The sequence below is a fragment of the Malaclemys terrapin genome, chromosome 25 (genome assembly GCF_027887155.1).
Source record: "Malaclemys terrapin pileata isolate rMalTer1 chromosome 25, rMalTer1.hap1, whole genome shotgun sequence".
In the NCBI taxonomy this organism is placed as follows: Eukaryota; Metazoa; Chordata; order Testudines; family Emydidae; genus Malaclemys; species Malaclemys terrapin.
Genome location: NC_071529.1, coordinates 13,322,498 through 13,350,167, shown reverse-complemented (window position 1 = coordinate 13,350,167; position 27,670 = coordinate 13,322,498). Strand labels below are relative to the sequence as shown.

General features: G+C 54.9%; 1 protein-coding gene across 3 annotated transcripts; it reads right to left on the bottom strand.

Annotated features, from left to right (window-relative positions):
• Positions 1–81: 81 nt before the first annotated feature.
• PPP1R1B (protein phosphatase 1 regulatory inhibitor subunit 1B) lies at positions 82–26,158 on the bottom strand. 3 transcript variants are annotated; one of them, XM_054014380.1, is made up of 10 exons: positions 26,088–26,105; positions 23,725–23,994; positions 19,890–19,950; positions 19,155–19,177; positions 16,689–16,764; positions 9,663–9,839; positions 6,469–6,552; positions 3,804–3,875; positions 3,149–3,298; positions 82–1,839 (listed from the first exon to the last, which is right to left on the bottom strand). In XM_054014380.1, exons 2-10 carry the CDS (start codon positions 23,803–23,805, stop codon positions 1,739–1,741), a joined length of 825 nt encoding a protein of 274 aa, XP_053870355.1. In that variant the 5' UTR covers positions 23,806–23,994; positions 26,088–26,105; the 3' UTR covers positions 82–1,738. The 3 variants fall into 3 exon arrangements, with proteins under 3 accessions (XP_053870355.1, XP_053870357.1, XP_053870356.1); XM_054014382.1 differs by lacking the exon at positions 6,469–6,552 and having other exon boundaries at positions 26,088–26,158; XM_054014381.1 differs by lacking the exon at positions 26,088–26,105 and having other exon boundaries at positions 23,725–24,018.
• Positions 26,159–27,670: the final 1,512 nt, after the last annotated feature.

Genomic DNA, 27,670 nt, shown 5'->3' with positions numbered 1-27,670 from the left:
TGACAGAAGGAGGACTAGCCAGGCCTGTTGTATCTGAGCGGCTCCTCCTTTACCCACTCCCAATAAAACACACTGCAAAGATATATTTACAAAGCTTTATTACCGCAGTGAGGTGCATGGAAGGGGCTTTGCTCAATACAGGATCAAAGAGTACAGAATGAGAAAGAGAGAGAGAGAGACCTAAACTAAACTAAGAAGCTGCCTCTTGCTCGCAGTCCCCATTAGGGATGATATAACCATGGAAAACAGCATTTTGAATTTGGCAAACAGGAACTTCTTGCATTTTCCACGTTAATGTTCCCTCCAGGGGGCTGGTACAAATCCAGCTCAAGCCGCTAGCCATTGTAAGATATGTGGTGGCTCCTGTGAAACAAGTTAGTGGGTTCTTGGCTCAGGTCCCAGTAGATAAGTGGCCACGTGACAAAAATCACCCTCACTGGCACAAACTGGCCTCTTTTGGTAGGCAGCGTCAGCAGAGAAGCCAAGGATCGAGTGGGGGGCTTCTCCCTTGCTAGAGACAGGGGCTCAAGGGGAGTTAGGCACCTACAAAATCTTTGAAGATCCGAGACAGGGTCCTTCCTGCAGATCCAACTTGAGGCACCTTGGTGGGGGAAGCTTGACCCTATCTGCCCTAGGATATAAACTAGAGGACTTCAGTCTCCAGGGCTGGTGAATCAACACTATGATTTGGCTCCACCTCTATTCAATTGTCCAGTGCCATTTCACATTTTAATTTTAAAGTAATCCCACCTGCCCTGTCTCCCCTGTGTTCGCTGCCCCTACACCCAGACTCCGGTCCACTGAAAGTCATGGAGATGCTCTAGTGGGTGGAGTCATCTTCAAGCTTTCTCCTCTGGTCAGCACTCCCCTAGTAGCACTGGGCTTCCCCCTACCACATGGAGCTGGAGTTTGGTCCCGTGTTCCTCTCTCGCTCTGTGGTCTTTCAGAGAAGCCCAGGGCTGGTTTGCTTTAACGAAATATACAAGCCAGTGGAGATAAAGACCAGATCGTCACCCCGCTGGAAGGAAGGAGGGAATTCTTGCCCAGCTTTGCACGTTCATGCACCCACAAACCCTCCCACACAAGCCAGGATTCCACATCCTAGGGCAGCTCTTGCTAGAACAACTCTAGCAAGTTGGGCAGGGTCTCCACCTCCCCTGCACCACCATCGCTGACACTAATTGCCCCCCACCACACTTTTAGCAGGCTCAAGCAAAGAGGGCAAGGACTAAATGGACCAAAAAGACTGAACTGTCCAAAGGAAGGGCCTTTAGGGTTGAAGACATGTGGAAAGTTTGCATTGCTGCCACCTGTACTACACTGGGATGTGTGATTGTCTCCTAAGGGAAGGGGCGGAAGCCCCATTGTTTGGCACAGTTAGATGGATAGGACAGAGGACTAGTAAATGGAGAATAGGGGAAATCTTGCATTAGCCTCCGGGCCTGGGGTGGATTAGATGCCCCACAGCAAGAGGACTTGCCCATCTCTATCATCTAGATGGACATGCAGAGGCTTTCAAACATCTGTCCAGCTGCCACCTTTCGGAAGTACTAAATTCACTTAACAGAAACAAGCCATCCATTGGCAGATAACGGGAAAATCAGAAAGATGAGAAAGGAAGTGGGGGGAAATAAAGTAAATGAGGACGTTAAGGAAAGAGAATCCATAACATGGAGCGGGAAGATGAGTGCGTTCCACCTCTGGGACGGCTTCCTCCATCTTCCTTCCGCCACCCAAGCTAACTGGTGCCTCCGAGCGGGGAGGTGGCGGGGCAGTTCTCAACGTTAACAGAGCGGGAAGGTCTCTCTGCAAAGCCAACGTGTCTCCGCTCCTTGTGTTCTGGGGAGGGGAAAAGGGAAAGAAAAAAAGATGCAGAAGCTGTAGATTGTGAGCTCCCCAGGGCAGGGATCACCTGCTATTTGTTTGCATGTTGCCTAGTGCACAGATCCTGGATTGACAGGAGTCAGTTTATGGCTCTGAGGTGCAGGTCCTTAGAGCCTGGGGCTGTGGGGGCCCTGGGTCTCTGACACTCCCTTGTCACCACCAAGGGAGATTGGAAAAGCAGCACCTCACCAATCCTGGAAGGTCAGGCCCCGCAGGAAGTCCTATCGGAACGGCCAAGGTGTGCAGCCGCCTGATTGGCTCGCACCCACTGCTTCAGCCTGGAAGTGACCCGAGGGGGTGTGTGAGTGACCGTGCATGCTCTCCATTGCTGTTACATCAGATTCCGCTCTTGCCTATCTCCTGCAATCTGCGTCCACCCCATTCCCACTTCACTCCTGCCCTTGCCCTCCGGTCCTCCTGCTCCTTGCCTCGTCTCTGGCTACGGCCATTCGCTGCATTCCTGACCGCTGGCTAGCAGACCTGGCACTGACCCTGGCTGGTCGGCTGCCTACTGACTCTGACTTGACCCCCCAACCACTGATCTGAGTCCTTCCCATTGGGCCAGACTGCCTGCGCCCCGGTTCCTGACACGTACAGACTACTGGGATGACAATAATCATGAAAGCAGCTCTCCAAACTGCCCCAGGCTGAGATCCCTTTATCTAATGGGAGGACCTGGCTTCCCCCAACACTCTTTGTCATTTGCAATCCCGATGCATGATTAGAGGGGGGACATCCATTCCATGGATCCCACCAAGCAAACCTCTGGAGCAGGGATCCCAGTTGTGGCTGTTCAAGATGGCTCTTTTTGTGAGAGTCTGGGTGTTAACCAGAGTGTCGTGGCCAAACTCTAGCTCAGGGGAGGCCTTCCTGCTGAGCCAAGCTGCTCCATGCCGTTTCAACAGGATGCAGGTTCCCCCTTCGCTTTGGGTTCCCAGCTGTTAGTTGCCGTGCGCTGTTAAAACACTAGCCACGTTCCACCCCAGAGCTGGCTGCATTTCAGCACTGGGGATGTGGCTCTTGCATTGTCCTTTGCTTACCCCACTGTTGTGGGTTAGAGGAGGCTTCTTTAATGAATGTTTGTGGAGCGCCTGAGAGCTGCCCAAGGAGCGGGTACCCCTGAAGCGTTCATGTGCTCTGCATTAACCGGCTCTATGGGCTCTGCATCCAGCACTGATTAATTCTGTCATTGCTCCTGCTACACAACACACAGCCTTCCTCCCCCTCCTCCCCCCGTTCTTGCTCCTCAGGCTCACGACGTTACCACTTGGGGAAGGACTGTCCTGTCCTGGATCCGGTTCCTGGGCCTTGGTCCCGTCTCCTTCAGTAACTTCAGGTTTCTCCCATTCAGCGAGCGAGTTCAGCTCATCCCCAAGCTCCGCTATCCCGCCAGCGAAGGACACTTTCTGGCCACCTACCGAGAGGAAACACCCGCATGTTAAATGATGGGCGTCTCCATCCCCCATCACTGAGGGTTCCAGGCTTCATGCAACAATCAGGCCTGCCTTAGGCCTTGTCTACACTACAAATGCCATCCTGGCAACCCCCCCCGAGTGTAGATGCAGCTTGTGCCAGCAGATGGCATTTCTCTGTTGGCATAGCAAGACCACCTCCCTGAACAACATTAGCTATTCTGACAAGACTTTGTAGTGAACACCAGGCCTTTGGGTTGGGGGCTTGAAAATGGTGCTAATTTTAGCCTTGATGCTTCAAAACCCAAAGGAGAAAAATGCAAAGGGAGACCGAAACCAGGGCTGATAAACCTGGGCCCCAGGTTAGTGCCAGGCCAGGTAGGTGCCTCCTCTGAAAGCATAATGGAGATGCTAACTGACCCTTAACCCTGGAGGCATTGCTGGGTCTCCCACCCACCGCAGCAAACCCCCACGGATCCGCCATTGTCTATCGCACCGGCAGATTACCTTTCCTTTTGTGTGATTTGACGACAGCTGGATAGATACGTGGTTCAAATGCTCTGGCCTCATTTCCCGGGGCTTCTCGGGGGGTCAGCAACAAAGGAGAAAAAGAACAAGACGCATTGCACAGAATTCTTCGTCGGAAATATTAACAAAGGGGACAAACCAATCAGCAAGGGGGCCAAACTCGATGTGCTCTGAGCAACAGCCCTGCAGGGGTACGGAAGGGCTCCCCTCTCATAGCTAAGCTGAATGGTGGGACATGCTTACCATGTCCAGGCACAAATCAAGGACGACTCACCCACTTAAGCGGGTAGATCCCGAGCAGCACAGTATTAGGGGCGATCAAATGCCCAGTGAGAGCCCCGACTCAGAGTGAGGGGGTTGGGGGAGAGCACAGATATCTCCTGAGTGATTCTCTGATTTACACTGGTATCAATCTGAAGTGACTTCTTTACAATCCACGGAGCTGCACTGGAATAGCCCCAGCATTAGCACCTGGAGAATCAGGTCCCCTAGGCCGGGAGGAACCCAGTGCTAGGACAATCATGTCTGAGAGCTATAGGATACTGGGGCCCTCTGAGGGATTCCCCCACCGAGGGGAAGTGGGTTGTGGCACTGCCATTGGTTTCACACAGCATGAGACCACCCCCTAGGTGAGTTACGCCCTCAGTGTTCAGCTTTCCCTAAATCTAGAGGTGTTGCCTGCACTTTGAATGGGGAGAGATCAGACTTTTGTTGTTTCCCTGTCAATGAAAACACCACCCTCACCCTTTACGGGGTTAACATGCTTCCCTGCAGTGGGAAGAACCCAAATCCAAGGGGAACTAGCTAGTTTGGGAAAGCCAGAAAGCTGAGAGGGGCTAACCTCCAAACCAATGGTTACACCAGCCCCTTCCACACACACAGCTTTGGGGGCTGAGGGGGAAGGGAAAATGGGACCCAGAAGGGAACTGTCTCCAATTTGAGAATCACAAAGCCAACTCCTCCTGAAGGAGGTTTTGCAAACCCAGGGTGTCATCACTGCAGAGTTAACTCTGGTGGTGTCTCCAAGCCCTCTCCTGTCCACACAAAATCCTGTTGCCCAAGTGGGTCTATCTTCACTGCAGTTAACCCAGGCTCTTACCCAATTTTAGCTCAAACCTCTCCCCACCAACCAATCCTCTCTGACTTGGGTTTGGAGATGCTTTAAGCCCAGGCTAGCTGACCAGGATGGGGCTGGGTTAGCGCCTGGGCTCTAGTTTAACCCAGGGGTTAAGGCTGGCCAAACCACTTGAGTGCTTATTGTCCTCCAGTGCTTTCCCACAATTCCCCCCATGCGCCCAGAAGGACAGACCGATTCTCTCCATGGCTGACTGGCAAAGAACCCTAGAGCAGCCCAGTTTACTGCACACAAAGAACCAAGGGAGCTTCCGCCCCGAGAAGTCCTAGCAACACACCCAGGAGTGCAGCACCACCAGCGAGGACCCATTAACCGGGGCCTGACTGCGGCTCCCACCAGGGCTAGATTATTATCTCTGCAGTGCAGCCCCACCCCAGAAGCACAGCTGGGTTTTGTCCCTTGCTGCTCCCAAGTGAAACTGAAGTAGTAGCAGAAAGGGAAACTGATCGGCTTAGTTTCCTTGTGTGGGTGTAACTGTGACTACCGGAGTCTGGGCGGGCTGCTCCCTGGCCATGTGACAGGGCTGTTAGCCCTCCTTGGCCTGAGCCAGCACACTCCAGAAGTGGCAATGAGAGTTAAAATGGCACCAGCCACAAAAACTAAACTGAAGGTTGGGGTTTTGGTTTTTGATGCTTTCAATTCTAATCCTCAAAGGGCTTTGTAGTGACCCAGAGAAGGAAACATCGGGCCAGATGCTGATCTCAGTTAAACCAGCGTAAATCTGGAGTAATTCCATTGCCTTCACTGGAGTTACTCCCGATTTACATGGGTGGAAATGAGATCAGAATCTGATTTTGTTGCCATACGCAGGGGCCAGCGTCTGTTGTGAATTACCCCAGTATAAATCCAGAGCAACTCCATTCGTGTCTCTCTGGTTTTACCCCAGAGGAACTGACAGCAGATTCTGGCCCCCAATTTTTTCTTGGCAACCTCCCTTTCAAAACAAAACAGCGCCAGCCAAATCAATGATCTGTTGTGGCAGGAGAGAGAGGACACTCTGGGGCAGTGACTGCAAAGGGGGTTCCTTCATTACGCCTGCCGGATGCAGACAGACACCACGGTTCTCTCTGACTCCAAGACTTGCTCAACGGCCTGCGTTCCGCCGTGTCAACCTTTCTACGCTCCACCTGCCCCTCCTCCCCCGCACACCCGCCTTGCCGCCCCCCTCCAGAACCTCTGGATGTTGTGTTTGCAAGAAGCCTGGACACCAGTGCAGGCGTGAAACCCCAGGCCCGGCTCCCCGAGGTGAGAGACGCCGCCCGCCGTGATGACATGTGCCTCCTGTCCCGATAAAATGTCTCTCTGCTGTAATCACCAGCTTCCCGGCGCCTCTGGAGCTTAGCAGCAGGGCGGGGAGTGTGCATGCACACTCGGGAAGGGGTGCGAGCCTGTGAAAAGCAGCGTCAGCTGTTTCCCCAGATTTGGCTGGAACCGTTTTCTTTCTTTGCGTGGTACTTCGTTTACAATCCCTCTTCCCTGGCCTCTCACAAGAGGGAGCCATTCCCTTACCAGAGTGCTGTTTGGGCAGAGCTGGCTTGGGACGGGGGGCCACTGCCTCAGGTGCCAGAGGCGGGTCCTTCATCGCCTGGGCTCCTGGAATGAATACAGCAGCAAGATAAGCCATCTGGGGAGCGACCAAGGAAGGTCAGGGCGGCTGGCGCGCCGTCTGCGGAGCACAAATCCTGTCCCTCCCCCACTCCGCCGGCACCGGCACTTTCAGCCGCTCTCTGTTACCCCAAGGCCCCAGCGCTCTTGCTACCCTCTGATGGCCGTTTGGTGGGGTGAGTTTGGCAAGTCTTGGCCCAGTTGCAAATAAGACAGGCGTCCCCGCTGGGGAAAAAAATCTCCCCCCTGCCGCAGGTGGCTCTGCTAAGCCCCCTTTGTCTTCAGCCGCAGCAGAGCAGCCAAGGACTGAACGGGGCCTGGAGATCGGCTGCCCCTCTCAGCCCTAGACCGTTGCCACCAGGCCAGGCCAGATTCCTCGTGGCAGTCTAGTAGATAGGCCTGGGGAGGTGGACTCAGGAGACCTGTGCTCTGGTCCAAGTTCTGGCAGGGACCTTGGGGCAACTCTGTGCCTCAGTTTCCCCTCCCATCCTTTACCTCCTCTATTCATACAGTAAGTAATTGGGGGGCAGAGGCTGCTTCTCGCGATAGGTACGTACAATTCCCTGCACCACAGGCCCCTGATTGCTGCCGAGGCCTCTAGATACCTCTGTAATAGATCTAAATCACAGAACACAGGGAGAACCCTCGGCAGCTGCTACCCTCCTTTCCTTCAGATGCCTCCGCTACCATGTGGCCTATCAGAAACCAGCCAATTGGCAACGGCTGGAGGGGCAAATTGGGACAGCTGGTGCTCTGGCTATTGCTAATTGCAAAGGTATCGATGTCTATAAGATTGTATCTGTCTGATTATATCCTCCCCCCTCAACCCTCTCGACTTCATACCTGACTTGTCTTCTTAGATGGTAAGTTTGCTGGGAGTCGGGATAGGTGCCAAGTTTTCCCAAGTGTTTGTCCAGGGCCTCGCCGCGCGGGGCCCCGATCCTGACCGGGGCTTTTAACTGCTACTGGGACACAAATCTGAAATGGACACTCAGATGCTCGGGGGAGGGGCACATTACAGCTTCCTAAATAGATTTCACTGCCACTGTGTTGGCAGCGCTGGGTGTGTATGGGGAGCCCAGGATCGGAAGGGGAGGGGGCTGCGGGGCAGGACTGAGGGGCCCTGGCAGAGCTGTGGAGGGGGGGAGCCCCAGGCTGGGATAGCAGAGGGGGGATGTGCGTCTGAATGGAGCAGCATCAATGGAGCGCTGGGGTGGGAGCCCAGGACGATAAAAGAAACAAAGAACTTAACTCTAACCCCAACCAGCCTTTCTCAGCTCTCGCTGCCCAGAGCGGAAGGGAGCTGAGATGCCAAAGTGCCAAGATAAACGTCCCCGATTCCCACCCCCCCTGAATTTAACCGGGGGGGGGGATCTCGCCATCCCCCAACAGTGCAGGGAAAGCAGGTGGGTGGGTTGGGGTGGGTGTGTGTCTCTGACTGAATGCCAAGGCACCAGGCTCACCGCTCCTTCGTGCCAAGCAACAGTGATGGTTTCCTAGGTGACTGACGGCTCATTGTACCAGGGAGGGAGCGTATGCGTGGCGGTGGTGAGGAATATTTACAGGTTTCTCCCTAGCAGCAAAGGCGCTAAATGAAGGGATATTTTAGTATGCGCAGCGGGTCCCCGGTGAGTGGGATCCGAGGAAGGCGGGGGGAAGGGGGGGAATAGTGAGGCCTTTAAATAGACTCTTGCTATGTTGCCAGCTCCCACCTGCTTCCAAACTCCTTGACCGCCAGACTCGGATCCAGGGAAAACTGCCCTGGACTAAAGGAAATGAGCAGGGATTTCCTTCCCAACTGCTCTCCTTTCCCCCACATCACTTCCTTTCAGGGCTCAGAGAGGTCAGAACCCCCAGTCCCCCACCCCACCCCCTGCGTCCCATAAATGGCCAAGCAAGCCCCATCTGCCCTCTGCGCTCCTGAGTTCCACCCCAGGGCCTTTGGCCAGCCTATTCTGGGCTTCTTCCCCCAGCTCTGATCGGGTAGCATCGCTGAGCCACTTTGCACTGGTGTCACTGCTGGAGTCTGTTGGTGCTCGTCCCCGGAGTATCTGAGCATCTAGGGAACCTAAACAGCTGAGCCCTGCACAGGGATCCATTGCACGCGGGCACCGGGCTTGGAAACCTCCTTCTTTCAAACAGGAATCTCAGCAGAGCAAGGCCAGCAAGATGCCCTGGGAAACGCTGAGCCACCCTTTGAGCTGGAGAAGAGATGCAAACTCTCCACCAACCATGGCAGCCGGGAGTGGGACGAGTCATCCCGGAATTCCCGCTGAGCCGAAACCTGCAGCCTGAACCCCGATGGCTCATCCCGCTCTCCGGTTCAGGGACGGCTCCTCAGGCTTCGCGAGGCACCTCGGGGATGGACTCAGCACAGGGAGGAAAGCCGCGATTCCCATCGCCGTGATACCGAATGGGACAACCCTTCTAGCTAGAGAGCTGTGATTTGTGCTGGCGTCTATCACTGTCCCCACATGGAGAAACTGAGGCCCAGAGCAGCTCCCCAAGGTCAGCCGGAAAGCATCTCTCCTGAGTCCCAGCCTGGCAGGGACGGGAGAGCTGCAGCAGCCGCCAGCCATTGGCTACGTCTGTTGGCTGCATTATTTGCAAAGGACCATTCTCCCGGGGCTGTTGGAAACACAGCGCCAACCTTATGGGTTCCAGGACTGGACGCCCGTCTGCCTGGCTCCCAGGCCTGTCCTTGTAGGACATCATCACGCTGCATCGCACGGCCCTGGGCTCCCCTCCTTAGGGAAGATCTAACGACCTGAGCTTCCCTCTCTGGTTTTCTTTTACCCCTCTTCCCAGACAATGACACTGCTGTGTTACATTGATGTACGGCAAGTTGCAGTATCACCTGCTGCCACTGGGGGCATCAAGCTTCTCCCGGCCTGGGGGTGCAGGACACCTCGCTGGCCCTAAGGGGGAATTTTGGGTGTTGCAGGATGTGCAGACACAGAGCAGGGAACCTGGTGGGGCCAAGTCCAGGGGCGCCTGCCTGCTCCCGCCCCTGCAGCCCTACCCCACTTGCTTTGGGCACCAGCTGCTCCTGCCCCCTGCCTCCCCCCAAGTGGCTATTTATACTGCAATTCTCTTACCAGGAACGACGCTGCTCTCTAGTTCACACGGGCCGGGGATCTCGGAGTCGATGTCGTCTGGGTCACATGACTTGTCGTCCTCGGCCTCCCCTTCGGAGCTGTCCTCGTGCTCGGCAGCCTCCTCGTCCTCCAGGCCGCTGCTGGCCTCCAGGTGCGACTGCACAATGCGCTGCATGGCTGGAATGCACAAGGAGGGAAGAAGAGCCAACTCGTGCCAGTGGGAGCCGGGTCCAGCCAGTGCAGGTTCCAGGCGACCCAGCCTGTTGTCTCTGGCACCAAGTGATGGTGTGCAGAGGGATCCGAGAGACGGGAGCCACACCCCACTAGCGATCTCTCTGGGTGTATTAGACTGTAGGATCTCAAAGCACTTCACAAACCCCAGATCACATTCACAACCTACCTCACAGCAGGTCAGTGCTATCCCTGCTGCACAGATGGGGGAAACTGAGGCACAGAGCGAGGAAGTCACTTACCTGAGATCAAACCCAGTCAGTGGCTAGAGCTGGAACAGAACCCAGGAGTCCTGACTCCCAGTCTTGTCTTCTAACTACTTCACCTTTCTCTAGGTACTCCACACAGACCAGATTCTTCTTTCACTCACATCAGTTTTATTCCCAAGTTTACACACTGATTTCAGAGGAGTTAAACCTGATTTCAATTGCCGAGAGAATGTTACCAAGTCTGATATCTCTAAAGGACATTACCAACCTATTCTTCACACCATTGGTGTTACAGTAACACCACCTGTGAACCTAAAGTTTGTTTCCTGACCAGTTTTTTCCCTCCATCACGTGTGCATGCTGGCTTGTTTGTTATAGGGTTGCTTGTAAGTGCTGTGACATGTGAACACTGCTTGGCTATTGTGGGTGGCTAGTAAGCGCAGGACCACGTGCACTGGTTTGTCATTGCAGGGCAGTTCCCCGAGTGGTAGGCTCGGCAGGTGCTGACACCGCCTTCATAGAAGCGTCAGTGCCTGGGCTCTGATACCCCTGTGCTCTGGGTGTGTTTGCGGAGCTGATTTCTGGATGCCCTTGGTTCTCCTCTGACTAGCGGACCCAGTGGAGTGGGCAATCGCCTCCTGGGAGCAGAGAAGCCTGGTTGCATGGTAGAGATCCACCAGCCCTGCACAAATCAGCCCTCTGCTGAAACAATCTGCACGTGTGCCTGTCAACCCAGGCATGGCAAACCTCTGGGTACGCAGGCTCAGTGCAGTACACAGGGCAGCCCTGCGACAACAAATGTCAGTGCATGCATACGCTCGCCCCCACTGCCCCATACCCCGTGTGTGTGTGTCTATGCTCCGGACAGACGCGTCTAGCATGCTAACAGACCGAGCGGCAGATCTGAGACACAGCTTCAGAGTAACAACGCAATGCTGTAGCGTCCTAAGACCTTCCCCCTGCCTGCCTGGAGATCTTACGAAAGCTCAGAGGTCAGATGTCCACGGTGCATTTACTACGTTAAAAAACCCACAGCAGCACCCAGTCTCAGAGCCCGGGTCAGCTGCTCTGGGCTTGCGGGGCTCGGGCTGCGAGGCTATCACATTGCAGTGGAGATGTTTGGGCTCTGTCTGGAGCCTGGGCGATGAGCCCCCCACTGTAGACACACCCCTAGTGCCCCTCTTTGAAGGGCTCCACAGTAACTCACGAAGCATCAAACGAGCCAGAGTGGGAAACCTGGCCAGGAAGTGAAGTGGGGAAGCACCCAGGAATTTAATACGGCGCCAGCTCCGACCGGGATGATTGTCCTGTCAGCAGATCTCGCTGCCGCTCACACCCTGGTTTGCAAGAGGAATTAGCTTCAGGGCCAGTGAAACAGACAAAACCCTCCCTCCCTCCCTCAAATGAATCCGGTGCTGCCTCAGCGCTTTGATCACTGGACATGCTGACCGGGTCCGGGTCTTCATCCACCTCCTCCCCTTCACCACCACGGGACGAAGTGGGGACTATCCTACCTGCTCACCCTGGCTGCGATACGGAGGTGGCTCAAAAGGGTTCCAAGCAGCGTGGCAGCCTTCATGAAATCTGGCTTCCCGGGGACCTAGTGCCCCTGGCAGCGCCAGCCGCTAGCTTCCCAGCCAGGGGAGTTTGCAGCTGGGTGACCCTAGGCTATAGAGCTCCGTACTGCCCCAGGGGAACGCGCTGGGTAATGTTCACACGGCAGCTGGGAACCAGCCCCCTGGCCTAGGCAGACAGACTCGCGCTAGCGTGGTGAACATAGCTGTGTGGATCTTCCGGCTCAGCCAGGTGCCCGGGCTTTCGAGCCCACCCGACCCCCTTGGCTTGAGAACCCGAGTCTGCTTACGTGAGCTGGGCGATTCGCTCCCAACTGCAGCGTAGACAAACCCTCTGCGGCCTACTCCTCCACACACCCTCCCTACAAACCCTGGTGCTTTATCAGTGACCGTGAGACGGTCCGAACAGCACGGAATTTCCACACCGTCCGAGACAGCATCTGCCCTCCCAGGCCGCAGTCACCACCGGCCTGAAAAATCTGGCCATGGACTCACAGTGCGGGGCTGAGACCTTATTTAGATGCCTCAATGTGAGCTGAGCTCAGCTGAAAATCTGGTCCCGGTTGGGGCTGCTGAGAATCCAGCAGGTGGGGAAATCTGGGAGGGGCGGGGGGGGGGAAGGAAATCTGGCAGGGGGGGGGGAACAGAACTTGCCACACAACCCAGGGCTCAGCTCAGATTTGGGGCCTTTTGTAAAAAAAAAAAAGCAGTTTAAATGTATATTTCAGGGATGACAAATAAATGGGTTAGGGCTAGATGCAGTAGAGTGGGTGTGTCAGGTCACTGGCAGGAAGCAGAGGTGGCTATAAACACCATCACGTAATAAGCCACTGTCAACAGTGGACTATTGTCTCTGTCTCTCGGATCGGTTTTATTTCCCCAAACAAGGCTGGTCACATTCCTTGCTGAGGACTACATCCCTGCCAAGGCTGAAGACCGAGGAAACATTTGCTTTGTGTGAGCTAAGGGCTGGGTACAAAGGACCAGAAAGGCACTCAGAACCAGCGGTCTGATATGGAAGTGCTATCGCAGCTTTGAGCTGAGGGAAAATATGGGTTTGGGGATAAAGTGGGGGACAGGGAGGCCAGACTCCTGGGGTCTCTTCCTGGCTGTTGATTACAGCAGGCAGCAAGGGAGTCAGGTTTCTTGGTTTGTAACTGCAGGAGGAAGTGGGGTACATGGGTTAAAGCAGGGGCCTCCTGGCCAGGGGCAGCTCTATGTTTTTTGCTGCCCCAAGCACGGCAGTCAGGCGGTACGGTGACCAGATGTCCCAATTTTATAGGGACAGTCCTGATTTTTGGGTCTAGTGGCTGGATCACAGGGTTGGGGGCCCCAACTGGCTTCTATTCCTGGCTCTGAGGGGGAGTATGGTCCAGTGGTTAGAGCAGGGGCCTGGGTTCTATCCTTGGCTGGTCAGTGTAGGCGTCTCAACCCCCTGACCCTACTGCTCAGTTTAGGGCTGATTTGTTTGGAAACTCGATCCTAGGAACTGAGGCAGCGGGAACCAGGAGGCCAAATCCTGGCTGGACCTGGGCAGAGTGCGACCTGAAGCCACGGTCCCTTTAACACTCCGGTGAGCTTGTTCCACCAGTAAAGCAGGACTGATGGCAGGGGGACAGAGGCTGTGCCAGAGAGCCCCCCAGGCCACACTTCAGCCTCTACTGGCTCCGAGGCAGCTAACCCTGCAGGCCAGCCCAGCCCAGCTGCGTGAACTGCCTCCAATGCACTGAAGGGGAGTGGGGGAGGTTGGGAGAGGAGCCAGAGAACTTAGTGATAAGCTCAGGGGGAGAGATAGAGCGATGGCAAAGGGAGGAGGGGGAAGCACCCTCCTCCAGCCTTGAAGGCCGCACAAAGGAGCCTGCGGGGCCTCCCCCTCCGGCCGGCCTTGAAACCAGCCAGTGCCCGCATGGGAGCCAAGAGGCAGGAGCAAAGCCAGAGCGGCCGGATCGGCGGCCGGAAGGCCAGCGATCAGCATGGCAGACGCTTGGGGCTCCCCAACACTGGCTGGGATGCCCCGAGGCCTGTCTGGGACAGACCATCCCAGCCCCTGCTGTACTAAGGGCCGGGCGATATTGACGCTCTCTTCATTCCACTGACCCTTGGGCCCCGATTCACCCCAGCGCTGGCACGGAGCATGGCCTGGGGACCAAAGGGAGAGAGTGATGCGCCTCTCTAGTCCTGGGGCCTGCTCTGGCCCTGGACAGAGTTAGAGGGGCCTTGAGACCCCCCTGTCCAATGGGCATCGGAGCCACCCAGGGGAGCGGGGAATGGGAACACCCTGGCCATACTTCCTCCTGTCCTGCTCCCAGCACTGGCCGTGGAAAGGGGACGATTCATGGGGCACGGGGCTTACAGATCACAGGGGCCATAGGAAGCTGAAGAATTGGCCCTTGGGTGGGTCATTTTAAAGGCACAAGGGTGTAAAACTTCCCGGGGGGAGGGGTACAATTCCCTGGGCTCGGCACGGGGTAATTGGGTGAAATTTACAAGGGGCCAGACTACAGGAGCCAATTGTCCCTTCTGGCCTTAAACTCTGATGAATCCTATGACTCTTTGGGTCCATCTCCACAGCAGGAAAAGACCCATGGCACGGCCACGGCTGGCACGGCTCAGCTGACATAGGCCTGGGCTGCAGGGCGCTTTGGAGGTTTTCCATGCTGTGTGGCCTTTGCTGGCCCAGGATCATCCAGGCTGGGCCCTTCTCTAGCCATGCTCCCTCTGGGATGCCCGTTTTGTGAGCGATAGCGACCCAGGGCATGATTTCCCCCAAATTACACACCCCTCTATAGCCCCATGGGCCTCTGCTCCAGCTGAGGGAGTGGGTAACGCAGCCCCCCAGCACCATCTGGGTCCTTCCCTCTCTCGCTGCCATGTAGGAGGCAACGTGCCTTCAGAGGCAGCGAGGGAAGAAAGCAGGGGGCTGGGAGGGAACACGGGGGAGGGAGAGCAGAGCCTGCGTCCTGGCAGATTTCACAGCACCCGAGATGTGATAGAGACAGGTGAGAACAATAGGTGCGTGCGGATGAAGTGGGAGCAAGCGGCTGATGGGAAATTGCTATGTACAGTACAGAGCGTGTGTGCACGTATGTGCGAGTTTGACGCAGTGTGTGCGCGTGCGAGAGAGAGAGAGACAGACAGTGTGTGTGTGCGTATACGGGTGTGCAGGAGCGAAACTGTGTGATTGTGTGTGTGTGAGAGAGGGAGAAGCAGCGGAGCAAGAAACGTGTTGCCTAAATCCACTCCTCATCCCCACTATCCACCATTCATGGCCCCGCTCCAGGCCTCGGTTTCCCCGTCTGTAACATGGGAGTGGGGGGTGAGCCTGAACTCCAGGCTGTCTGCCCTGCGCACTGAGATCCCCAGGGCGGCAGTCTCTCTGCATCTCACCCCCTGTTGAGACGGCCCCATCGCCACGCACCCTGCAATGAGATCCTTGTGGGGCAGTAAACTCTTAAATACCTGGCAGTGTCTGCAGCGCAGACAGATTGTTGAACGCACACACGGCGTCAAATTAGGGCTTTAAATAGATCATGTCAGTAAACACGCTGGGCCTGATTCATCTCGCTCTGACACTGGTGTAACTCCACCCGCTCCAGGCACGTCACTCCTGATTTACACTGGGAGGGGGAGAGAGGAGAACCGGGCCCTCTGATTTTGCCATTGACACTTGTTCAGATCAAAAGGTGCTAATGAGAGATTTGAGTTTGGTGTGGGGTTGGTACATTACACTCTTTCACCTGGCAATATCTGACAACTCCGATAGGGACACTTGCTGAGAAAACCAGGGCCAAGCCCGTTAACTCCACTGAAATCAGTCAGAAGAAGTAATTTGCTCTGTGTTTGTACAGAGCCTAGTGCAACGGGGCTCAATCTGGTTGGCCTCTACAAGCTTCTGTAATATAATAATGGGAAAGAACTTGGGAGGGAGCGAGAGACATTCGCCTCGGCAGAGAGGGTCCTTCCCAAACCTCACGTATCATCTAAGTCCCATTTAAAGACCTCAAAATAAGGCTTAAGTGGGATATCAGCAACGCACAAAATATATGCTGGCCCATTGCTCAAAAAAGGCACTAAAGGTCATTTTTTTGCTGATGAAGACAACTTGGCCATAGGCAAACCCAGAGAGAAAAGCACAGCTCTTTAACCCCCGAGATTGGACCATATAATTGTCAGAATCGCAGAGGGAACACATTCTGGGTCTAAATCTCTATCTTTTTTTAAACACAAAGCCTCCGTAAAGAGGGAACCAGGACTAGTGGAGTGAACAAGGGTCTGGCAGCCGGGCTCTTCCTATTCTAAGCTCAGCTGAGCCACAGACTTGCTGTGTGGCCCTAGTGCAAGTCACCGCCCCGCTCTGTGCCTCAGTTTCCCCACCTGTAGAACAGGGATGGAATTATTTCGCTCCCTTTTCGGGCTGCGGCTGAGCATAGTTGATCTCTGTAGAGATTTTAGCATTTTTAAAGTGCTCCACAATTACCATCACTCAGCTCTGAGGCATTTAAAATAAAACACACTGGCTATTTTTAATGGGGTATAAAGGAGTGGGGGGGGACTAAACAATGTGCCGACTCCCCCTGCTAGTCCAGCTCCGCAGCAGCAGTTGAAGCCCCAAAGTTACGATCCAAAGGATTTTGTGGCCTTTAAGGATTTGAACTTTTCCCTTGTAGCTTTTGGAAACCTAAACTCACTGCAGGGAAATGTGAAACTGACTAGAAGCAGGAAGTGAAACTGACCAGCTAAGACTCACTGCCCCCAAGCTGATGGAAGACCAATAAGGTGTCCATCAACAAGGAGGTGAGTGAATGAGGATGGACCACGCCGCCGTGCAGAGGACAATAAAAAGGCCACGCATCCCTAGGGGATGAAGCCGGGCTTGAGTGATACATAGAGCTTGTGGGTGAAGTGGGACATAGGCGATGCATAGACTTTGCACCGTCTCTCGGCACAGGGGTGAATTTCACTGCTGCTCCCAAGGTTTCTTTTTGCAAGGGATGAAACGAAAGCACATGTACCTTTAAGAGAGGGAGGCGTGTAGACACATGGGTTGGTCCTCTTTGTTTTAAGCAGGTGGCCCTCGCCCAGCGTTCTCTGGAAGGAAGGAGAATGGATTGTCAACAGTACCAGAGCAGAGAAATCAAGAGAGTCTCCAGTTAACACGGGCCTACGAATGGAGGGCCAAGCTCAGGGCTGGGACATCAAGTCAAGCAGCCACCCAGGTGACCCAGCCAAAGACGCCCCTGCTCAGCCGCCTTCCCCTGCTCATCGTGGGGAGAACCCACATGTGCTGCCCGGTGCCCCTCTCTTGACAGGGACAAAGGCTGCCTGGGAGACCTTGGATGCTGGTTGTTAAGCACAGAGGCCCTGGGTGGGGTAGGGTGGTGGCGAGCAGGGGCAAAGTGCAGGGAATCCAAAGCAAACCTTGGGCGCTGAGCAGAGCACACCAACTTTTGAACAACGTGGAGTGAAGATTTCCACACTCCTTTGCCAATGGCTCACCCCTCGGCCTCACATTAAAAACAAAGTCCTGGGCCCAGATTCGAGGCTGGCGAAAAGCACTGGCTCCACCAGCCTAGACACTGAGGTCCGGTTCCTCAAAGACTGCAGAGATGTTAGTTGCCCACTTCATGCCGAATGGTTTCTTGCAACATGTGTTAACTCCTTATGTTTTACAGCCTGTTCCATCTTGTATCTAGCTGTGACGCTCTGGGAGTGCCTGAAGGAGAGCTCAGCGTGGCGTGAAAGCTCCTCTCTCACCAACAGAAGCTGGTCCAATAAAAGATATTCCCTCCCCCACCTCGTCTCTCTCATATCCTGGGACTGACACAGCGACAACACTGGAAAGGTATGTAACTATCCCTGACATCACTGGGAGTTTGGCACCTAAACATCTGTGAGGATCTGAGGGCCTCTCTGCACAGAACAGGGACGGTGCGGTCACTGCACTGCCAATGTGTGTCAGACCGGAGCACAGTTCTGCTCACTCCCGGAAGCAACTGGCTCCTTACTCCACCTGGGTGGGAGAGAAGTGGGAGTGGCTTTCTGGAGAGAGAGGATCTAGAGGGTGGGCTGAGAATTCCTGGAGGAGGAGCCCTAGGAGCTGCCAGCCCTGAGGAAAAGGGGTTTGAACTGAACTTTGCTTCACTGTCAATTCCCCAAACTCCAAGGAGTGGGGATGGTGGTCGAGGGCTTGCGGGGAGGCAGGGTGAGTTTGGATTCTAACTCACGTGAGTGGACTGTGTCAGAGAGCAGGTTGTGGGATGCCCCTTCTCAGACAGGCCAGTTAGTGCCACTCGCTATTGTGGGGCTGGGCTGAGGCCCAGAGTGTTCATGTCACATAAGTTGTCAAACACCCATTAGATGGTTACAAGTTTCATTCACTGTTAATACCAAGCTGGGGCAGGATTTCAACTGGCCACATGGAAGTGAAAGGTTCCATATGGCACTGTCCATGGCCACCAGCAAGGGGCTGGTTTTGTTAGTACACTGCGAGGTGGCGAAAGTATGCGGCAATTACGAGATAAGTCGCAAATCCGCTACAGTAACGAACTGTGAGTTCTCTGCATCATATGGGGGCGGGGGGGCTTGAAGAGCAGCCAAACCCTTAACCGGTTCCTAAACTTCAGATTCCTGGCTCCTGTTCACGTCTTCATCTCCCATTACAGTTTAGCACTTTGCCATGCACTAAGGAATTTAATTTCACTCGAGATCAAGGAGAAGTCATGGAAAATGTGGGCAGAGATAATCTCTCGTTGCGAGCTCCTGGAGCGTGGGGATTGAGCCGGGCTTTGCAGCAGCTCAAATTGTTTGGGAACTTCCAAGGTAACTTTGCACCACGCAATCTATCACTGTCATGCTGGCTTCACAAGGGCAAGGAAAAGGCCCAAGGTCATGAGCCGGGGGTGCCCTGACATTTTCTCCCTTAATCAATGCTGAATAACCGCAGTGACTTGCAGTGCTCCTGAAAGGTGGCAACTGAGAGCAGCAGCTATACGCGATTGGCGCAAGCTTCCCCTGCCAATGCCCCTCCATCCTGACCTATGCTCCCCCACTATTCCAGTGCACAGCTCTGCCAATGCCCCACACGCCTGACCTGCCATCCCCCTGCTATTCTGATCCTTGGCCTCTGTGTGTCCCATGCCCTGAGCCCCACGCCCAAGCTCGCCAGCTGCTTTGGGGAAGAGGGCAATGCCAGGGTAGCAGGTTTTTCCACCAGTGGGCGAACTGGGATGAGGCTCACTGGAGACAGGTCATGCCCCTGAGGCTGCGTTTGTGCCTGTCCTGAGCCAGTCACACCACTCAGGAGGAAGGGGTCTTTGTAGCATCCGTGTTGCCACTACCTCCACCCTCCCAATGGACTCCGGTGGAGGGGGTTCCTGGGGCTGCCGATACAGGTCAGTGCCTGGGCTGGTCGTTTCACTGCATCTCCATTCACCCAGCCCATCCTCCCCACTCCCTCCGCGCAGGGCCCCATCACTGACCTGGTATGGGGAATAATCCTCTTCTGCAGGAGGAAGAGGGCGGGAGAGAGGAGGGAAGAAGAAAAAGACAATCAGGGCACAAGCCAGGGCAGCGGGACGACAGCAGGAGGCGCCCACTTCTGGTCAGAGAGGGGCCCAATTCCCCGGACACTTGGGGCCAGAGCTGCCCCCCTTTTGCCCCACTCGCCCCAGCCCCCATGCCAGCCTCAGGCCTGGCTGCAGCGAGATCGCCAGGCAGGGAGGTGCCCAAATGGGGAGAGAGTCACCTGCCAGCACCACCATGGAGCTTCCCAAAGGCCGCGGCGCCAGGCCATAGCAGCCCAGAGCCAGACCCGCTCTGCTGGGCACCGAGAGCCACCTCAAGGCCTCTCAATCTGGAGGGGAGGCGGATCCCCTGGGACCAGGAGGGGGCATTGGGGTGGGGAGTTCTCAGGCTTCCATCCCAGTCCCTCTTCTCACTGGGAAAGGGTCACCCGCCCTGCTGCCCCGGCGCACCTCAGCTAGTTGGCGATGGGCACGAGAGCCCCCCTCCCCCGCCCCAGGCCCTGCCACCACCAGCTGTGACCTGGCTCCCCCCAGCCCTCTCCTCGCCTCCGGAAAGGCCGACGAGGGCCCTGATGGTGGCTGAGCCGCTACCTTTGTGGAGACCTCCCTCTGCCTGGCCTCCCGCACACTCTCTGCCATGTCCCTCCGGGCTGAGATGGAGGCCACGACCCCCGCCCAGAGCGGACTCACCTGGGGACGAGTGCTCCGACATCTGGAAGAGCATGGCGGGCGTGGGCCTCCGGCGGCGGATCTAAACATTGGCGTGACGGGGAGGAGAACGGTTTGAGGGTCACCATTCGGGGTGGAGGTGAGGAGAGGCGATGACGCCTTGCTTCCCCCCCACACACACACACCTCGCTTCGTTCTGGCCCACAGGGAACAGGTTTCCCCTGCCTCCACTACCCACCCCCCATCAGAGCCGTTGTTGTGGTCCCCAGGACATGGCACCGTGGCAGTGGAATGCTTAGCCAGGGAGCCCCCTCTGACATCCTTGGTGCCGATGCCTACGAACAGCACGGTAACGGTTCGGTCGCGGGGGCCTGGATATCACAGCCGACCACGCTGACCAATATTGTCTCGTTGTTTCCTGGCTCTCCCGTGTCTGACCCCATCTCTTGTGTTACGCTTCTCTTGCCAGCTCCTTGGGGGCAGAGGCGATCTGTTTATTGTGTGTTTGTACAGCACCTAGCGCAACAGGGTCCTGGACCAGGACTTGGCCTTCTGGGTGCTACGGTAATACCAATAATAAATAATAATAAAATCCTGTGCACCTCAGGTAACCCATCACCATCACATGCCCGCTCCAGCCCCTCACTGGCCCTCTAACCCATCACTCTAAGCCAGGCAACTTCTAGTCCACCACCTGGCTGTACCAAAAAGCTGCAGCCAAACCCTTACAATGTACGTATCATCATCGCCCTCTATTGGTCAGCATTGGACGTGCACATATATACCCTCTACAGGTTATAAGCCCTGCAACAACTACAGCCAATGGGGATTCCCCAAGGGTAGGAGCAGGTTTCCAGCCCTGCCACACTGCCCTGGACATCGCACCTCCTCTGGGAGCCCTTTGAAGATCACAGAGCAGCCAGCGCGTGCGATTTTATCCCTCGACATTGGACAGTCCTGGCCCTTGGAATCACAAACATCTCCGATTTCAATTTTTAAAAATAAGGACGTTTGCAGCCGCCCCCCGTGTGGCTGCTGGGGAAAGCAGGGAAACGTGACGCAGATGAAGTCTCAGAAACCGGCAGGCGAATAAAAAGAACCCCCAGTTTATTTCGTTTAAAAAAAATCTCATGATTTTTTAGCCTATCTTGTGATATTCTGGGCAACTTTGACTTGTGGTTTTGGAATGCCTGGGGCTGGCCAGGCTGGCTGACACTCCTAACACCCTTGTGGGGAGGTGTGCGAGAGAGAGAGTCTGCGAGTGAGCTAGTGTGTGCATTGATTTTACATGGGTGTCTGGTGTGTAAGTTTGGGGGTTAGTTTTGTATAGCTGTGTGCGCGTGACCTTGTGTGTGCGCACACATTGGCTTTGTGGGGGAGTGGCTGAGTGGTGTGTGCCTTGGTATGTAGCGGGGTGTAAGTGATTATGTGTGAGAGGGGTGCTGTGTGTGTGTGTGTTGGTGTTGTGTAACAGTGTATATGTACACGATCTAGCGTGTGTACGTGAGTGTGAGACGGGAGATGTAAGGGGCTTGGACCTGGGGAGGTACCAAGATCTCCGCATCCCCGGTTTATTAAGCAGGGAAGCTTCTAAGCCCAGGGACTCCGTTGAGAGGTGGTAGCAGAGGACGGGACAGGCAGGCCAGCTGCAGGGGCTGGTCAGTCCAGCCCAGCGGGATGAAGGGAGAGAGACCAGCTCTCGCAGAGGCCAGGCTGGTGGGGCCAGGCACCTGGAGGACGTGAGATCAAAGCTGAGTGCATCTTGGGGGGGCAGTTCGGGCCATTCTGGGGGCACAGGTGGAGCCGCGTCAGGGCAAGCTGCTGGCTCCACCATGGCAGCCTCGTCCCTGGCCTGGCTGGCGCCCCCATGTCAAGGGAAGGGAAATCAGTCTCCGCAGCCCTTTGGCCTCCCTGTTGAGGCTGCAAACGGAGGCCAACTGATGCTAATGGTGCGATTTGTCACATGGACACAGGTCCGCCAGATGGTGGCCCCTGAACTCAGGTCATACGGGGCATCCGACTTCCATGAAATGGTAACTTGACGGGCCATTGGCCTGACTGGAGCTGCCCCCCAAATATAGGAGTCAAACTACTCCCACGCCTAGAATGGAAACCTGGTTTCATTTTTGACCGATAACCCTGAGGTCACGCTCCTCTCGAGTAACACACCGGCGCAGGGCCGGTGATGTGGCTGGAGGGGGCAGTATATTGGCTAGACTTGCAATTCACGAGGATCACTAGTGCTAGCAGAACCTGGGTTCACTCGTGAAATTGCATCTGGCATCATAGGTGCTGGAACAAGGGGTGCGGGGGGGTGGGGGCTGCCCCCCCCGGCTTGAAGTGGATTCCATTATATCCAGGGGTTACAGTTTGGTTCAATGGCTCTCAGCACCCCCCATACACACACACACTCACACACACACACTCTACAAGTCGTTCCAGCACCCATGCCTGGCATGCGCTGCCAGTAATCTCTCCTGACCCAGCTTGGAACTCGAAAGCCACCTAGCTCAGTCAGTCAGTCAGTAAGGAGCCCCCCCAAGACAGGGGGGCAACTTTGATCTGACACCCTCCCCACCCTTCTGCTCTTGGCTGGGTGCTCCTGGGACCCAGACCCAAGTCGCATCCGGATTCAGCAAATCCTAATCCACAGTGCTGCCTGTCTGGAGGCATCTGGGCTTGACAAACACAACTCACCTGTGCAGCTGGGATAGGTTTTTGCAGCCGGATTTAACCCTGTGTGGTGACTGGCAAGCACCGGATTTAACCCTGCAAGCACCAGATTTAACCCTGCGTGGTGACTGGCAAGCACCGGATTTAACCCTGCGTGATCACTGACCAGCACCGGATTTAACCCTGCGTGGTGACTGGCAAGCACCGGATTTAACCCTGCGTGGTGACTGGCAAGCACCGGATTTAACCCTGCAAGCACCAGATTTAACCCTGCGTGGTGACTGGCAAGCACCGGATTTAACCCTGCGTGATCACTGACCAGCACCGGATTTAACCCTGCGTGATCACTGACCAGCACCGGATTTAACCCTGCGTGGTGACTGGCAAGCACCGGATTTAACCCTGCGTGGTGCTCAGATGCCTTAGTCCGCTGACCAGCTCTAGGCCAGTCCCGGCTTGGCGCATTCTGGGTGGGAAATGGAGTTAGAGCTGAGCAGGGAAGGCAGGGATGGGGACCTGGTGCTTTCAAGGGGCTGTGCTCAGCCCTTGGCTAACCAGGGATCGGGTTCGGGGGTCATTCTGATGCTCAACTGGTGTAAATCAGCCTCGTTGATGTCAATATAACCGCAGTGATTCACACCAGCAGTGGATCCCGCCCGCTGCTTGTTGGCATGTGAGCGTGAAAGGACGCGTGTGTATGTGAGTGTGCGCTGGGCTTGGGTGGGTCGCGGCGGGGTGCATGGAGGGTTGTTTGGTGTGCTGGTGTCCTGGGTGACTGGGGGTGTGAGGGATGCAATGTGCACACACCACTGTGCATTTTAGTGCATGCATGGCTGGGCGTACGAACCTGGGGTGCGCACGAGTGGCCTGGGGCGTGAGTTTGTTTGCACTGGTTTTGTGGGTGTGTGTGCAGGAGGGCTGGGTGTGTGCGAAGGGCTAGGCAAGTGTGTGCAGGGGCGAGTGTACCCGAGTGGCTGGGTGACCAGGTGTGTGAATCGTGTCTCCTCACGTGTGTGTGTGTGACTGGACCTGCGAGGGAATGTCTAGCACACGTGCCTGTTCACACGGGGGTGCGTATGTGTGTGACCCTAGCAAACAGGCGCCAGCCCTAGAACCCAGCATTTCTCCGCTGTGTCACTGCCCCCCGCCCCGTCACCCCCCAGTCCCGACACGCTCCCCTTACCATGTCCACTGCCCTGGGATCCAGCTGGCTGGGGGGCGCCGGGACAGAGAACTGAATCTTCTTGCGGTCCTTGGGGTCCATCGCACTGTTGCTCTCCCCCGCTTCCCAGCGGAGTCTCCAAGTCCACGTCTCACTCTCCCCCTGAACTGAGCGCAGGGAGAACCGTGCTGCGGGGGCCCCCCCCTTCTTCCAGCCCAGCAGGATCTCTCCCTCTGCTCCTCAGCGAGTGAGCCTGCGCCCCGTCCCCCAGCAGAGTTAGACAGCTCCTGACTGCACAGTGAGTGGTGGAGGCAGAGAGGGGAGAGGCAGAGAGAGAAGAGGAGGAGGGAGGGAGGGAGGGAAGAGCCGAGTTACTACTGGTTCTCTGGAGTCAGCCTGAATTATTAATCTCCCTGGGCAGGGGGGCAGAGGGCTATCTTAATGAGCCCTCGCGGGGAGCCAGCTGGCAGGGGGGGTTCAAACAGAGCCACCCACGTCCAGTTTTAACCCTTTCACCGCCCGGCTGCGGAGATGCCCCCCAGAAGCAAATGGTTTCTGATGGGCAGCGTTGCCCAGTGGGGCAACCAGGCACTGGATGTTGTCCAGTAGCTAAAGCATTAGGCAGGGAGTCAGAAGACCTGGGTTTTATTCCGGTTCTGCGCTGAGTTTAGGCAAGGCATTTAGCTGCCCCATGCCTCAGTTTCCGCAGCTGGGGCAGTGATTAGAGCTGGTTGGGACTTGTTCAGTGAATAGTTTTGTCATCAGAAAAAATGCCAGTTAGCGGGACAGGGTCGGGTGCAATGAATTTCTCAGGTTGAGGAAAAACAAACCAACCCAACGTTCAGGGTTTCAGAACGCTGACATTTTCAAAGGAAAAATTCCGTTTTCCTGGCACAAAAGAACCTTTCAGTCCCAACTCGAAGCTCATGTCACTGAAAAGACGTTTCAAGAAGAAAGGCTGAAATCTAAACCAAGCGCTTCAACCTGAGCCGGTTGAAAGTTTTCGATTGACCCGAAACAAGGGGAAAATCAAATTGTTTTTTCAGTTTGCGAATTCTTTCGAAGTTTCAACATTTCAGCCTGATTTGAGATGGGAAAAGAATGTCAAACTCTCAGACTCATTCACCGCTGCCCCCCGAGCCCTCCACATGGTGCTGTTGTAATGTGCTGTGTGGATGGGGATGTGTACCTAAGGCTGCTTTGGTTGTGCGTGTGTATGGCCTATGCTCTTTGCATGTGTGCGCATTGGTTTTGTGTATGCATCAGTGTGTGTGTGTGTGCGCGCACGTGTGCATTGGCTGAACGTGTTGGCATGGTGAGTTATGTTGTGTGCAGGCGTGCGTGAGCGCACTCTGTTTGAATGTGTACACATGAAAGCGTGCATTTTTTGCTCTGCCTGCAGGTGTGTTTGTGTCAGTTTTGTGTTTGTGGAGTAACACACCCCTCATTCAAACACTCTCCCCCCAGCAAGAGCCTGCTAATTTTGAAAGCTGCTGCGTTTCAAAGGGCAAGGTTAGTAGATACAACACTTTACGGGGGCAGAGGAGAGCTGGCTCTGCCACTGACACTTTGTGTGACCTTAGCAAAGTCACTTATATCTCCCTGAGCCTCAATTCCCTATCTGCAAAATAGGGATAACACCTGCCTCACAAGGATATTGGGAGGGGAAAAAAAAATCCATGAATGAGTATGAAGATCAGCTAAATATCTAGTAGGGCTGGTTTTCAGAACAAAAGGTCAAAAGACTGGAACTGATTTTGGAACAAAATGGTCTAAAAAACCTCGACGCAGAAATGTCGACATGTTTCGGTTTCCCCATGATGCACTGTGGCCACGCAGAGGCAAGACCACAGTGCATCCTGGGAGATGCAGTCTAGGTAGGGAGCATGACCTACGGGGAGAATGGATGCATGAGGGATCTGCAACTACAACTCCCATGAGACACTACAGTGAGCAGCTGTAAAGATTAATGGAGACCTGATCCCAAACTAACCATTTTGTGTTGATTTTCCCGCAGAAAATTCTCCCTGAATTGATCTTGCCCCTCAGAAAAGACTAGATTTTTGGACAAAACCCCCATTTTCTGATGGGAAAAATATTTCACTTGAAATTTTCCCACTGGCCCTAGAATGCTGATAGCTAGAATTCACTGGGATCATGTGGAACAGATGATACCAGTGAATTCTAGCTGCATGTGGAACAGATGTGGCTCCAACTTCCCCATTAAAACTTTGATTAAAACTTTCCATAGCTACACATCAAACCCACCCAGGGGACTTGGAGTTATTTAAGATCCTTTCATCTGAAGTCTTTAACATCGAAGCTGGATGTCTTTTCTAAAAGATTTGCTCTCATTCCGCTGTGGGCTCGTTAGTGTCACTTACATGGCAGGGGAGAATAATTCTCCTCGTCACAGGATTCGCTGAGTGGGAATCTCTGGCTGGGGTTATGCAGGAGGGCAGACTAGATGGACACAGTGGTCTCTTCTGGCCTTAAAAAACAAAACAAAACAAAAAACCTACAAATCTCTAGACACACACTGTACATTATTATTTGCATTGCATTAGCAACTCGCAGCCCCAGTCACGGACCAGGAGCCATTGTGCCAGGGGCTGTGCAAACACAGAACAAAAAGACTATCTTTGCCCCCAAAGTGCTTCCAACCTGTACCTAAAGCCATTGGCTCAGTCTTCATTAGCTCTCAACGTTGCTTTGCAAGCCGCGTCTTTGCTCTCTCCAGAATGCCGGGCTTAAAACCTAGGGGCCCCCAGCCGGGGTAAATCAGCATGACTCCACTGAGTTTGTGGATTGCCACCAGCTGAGGGTCTGACCATGCATTAGCTGCAAGGAACAGGCCATTCGCGCTGTCGCATGGTACAGCCGAGAATGGGACGGCTCTGGCTCCAGGGATGCAGGAGGGAAGGGCAGGGCCTTGGGTGCTAACCTGTGATTTCAGGAGCCGCCTATTGCAGAGGGGAAGCGGGGAGCGCGCGTGCAGCCAGCCAGTTCCACACACGGGGGCGTCTGGGCTAAGGACCTGACTGCCAGGATCAGCCACACCTAACGGGACGTGCCCAGGTCATTCTGGAACACGTAGGCTCTGCCAGCCATTGCCCAAGCACGCAGCTCACCCCCAGTCTCTATTCTAACCCATGCCCTGCCAGCTTCCCACTGTCCTGCTCGCTTAGCCTGCAGATCGAGGGCCCTTGGGGAGAGAAGGCAAACCCCAGAGCAGGTCGCACGCCAGAGTACAACCCCTCCCGCTTGGGAGGTGCTGCCTGTAGAGATCCACAAAGCTACATCCTCCTCCTTCAAACTTCCCCCAAATTTGACAGCGGCGAGGCGGCTGCTGAGCTGAGACGCCGCCTGCCGCACTGACCGATGCTGTTGCATTGTTTCCTCGTAGTCCCCCAGGGGTCTGTTTGCCTCCATCAGGTGTCTCTTGCCTTGTACTTAGATTCTAAGCTCCTGGGGGCAACGACTGTCTTTCTTGTTTGGCATTTGTACAGCACCTAGCGCCCCATGGTCCTGGCCTGCCACTGCGGGCTACAGTAATGAAATAAGAAACAATGAGAGAACCAATTTCCTGATCATGCATCCAACCAGAACGGCACGGCCTGCGGAGTGTTCAGTCAACAGCGGAGCCCAGGGGGATCAAGCCCCAGCATTTTATTTTTCCAAAAAAAAAGGACTTTTTGGGAAAAAAAAACCCAGTGAAAATCTTATGAAAATGTTTGTTTTCATTGACATTTTTCAAGTTTTCATTGGCAAAAAATGTAATTTTTCAATTTCTCGCTTGTCAAAAGTGGTCCATTTTGGGTTGTTGGAATATGGGGGGGGGGTGTCATTTTTTTGGTTTTTCAACCAAAAGCTGAAAAATTCAGTGAAAAGAGTCACGATTTTTTATTCTGATGGGAAATAAAATCCCTTTTCCAACCAGCTCTTGAGAACAAGACTCAGCAGCCAC

What these genes read in the sequence shown, in the direction of transcription:
- PPP1R1B (XM_054014380.1), bottom strand. Translation starts at nt 23,805, where the DNA reads ATGGACCCCAAGGACCGCAAGAAGATTCAGTTCTCTGTCCCGGCGCCC. An exon ending in GTCGGAGCACTCGTCCCCAG is followed by an intron (nt 19,178 to 19,889) that starts GTGAGTCCGCTC and finishes TTCCTCCTGCAG; the next exon opens with AAGAGGATTATTCCCCATAC. An exon ending in TCTGCCCAAACAGCACTCTG is followed by an intron (nt 3,876 to 6,468) that starts GTAAGGGAATGG and finishes CCCCCCGAGAAG; the next exon opens with CCCCGGGAAATGAGGCCAGA.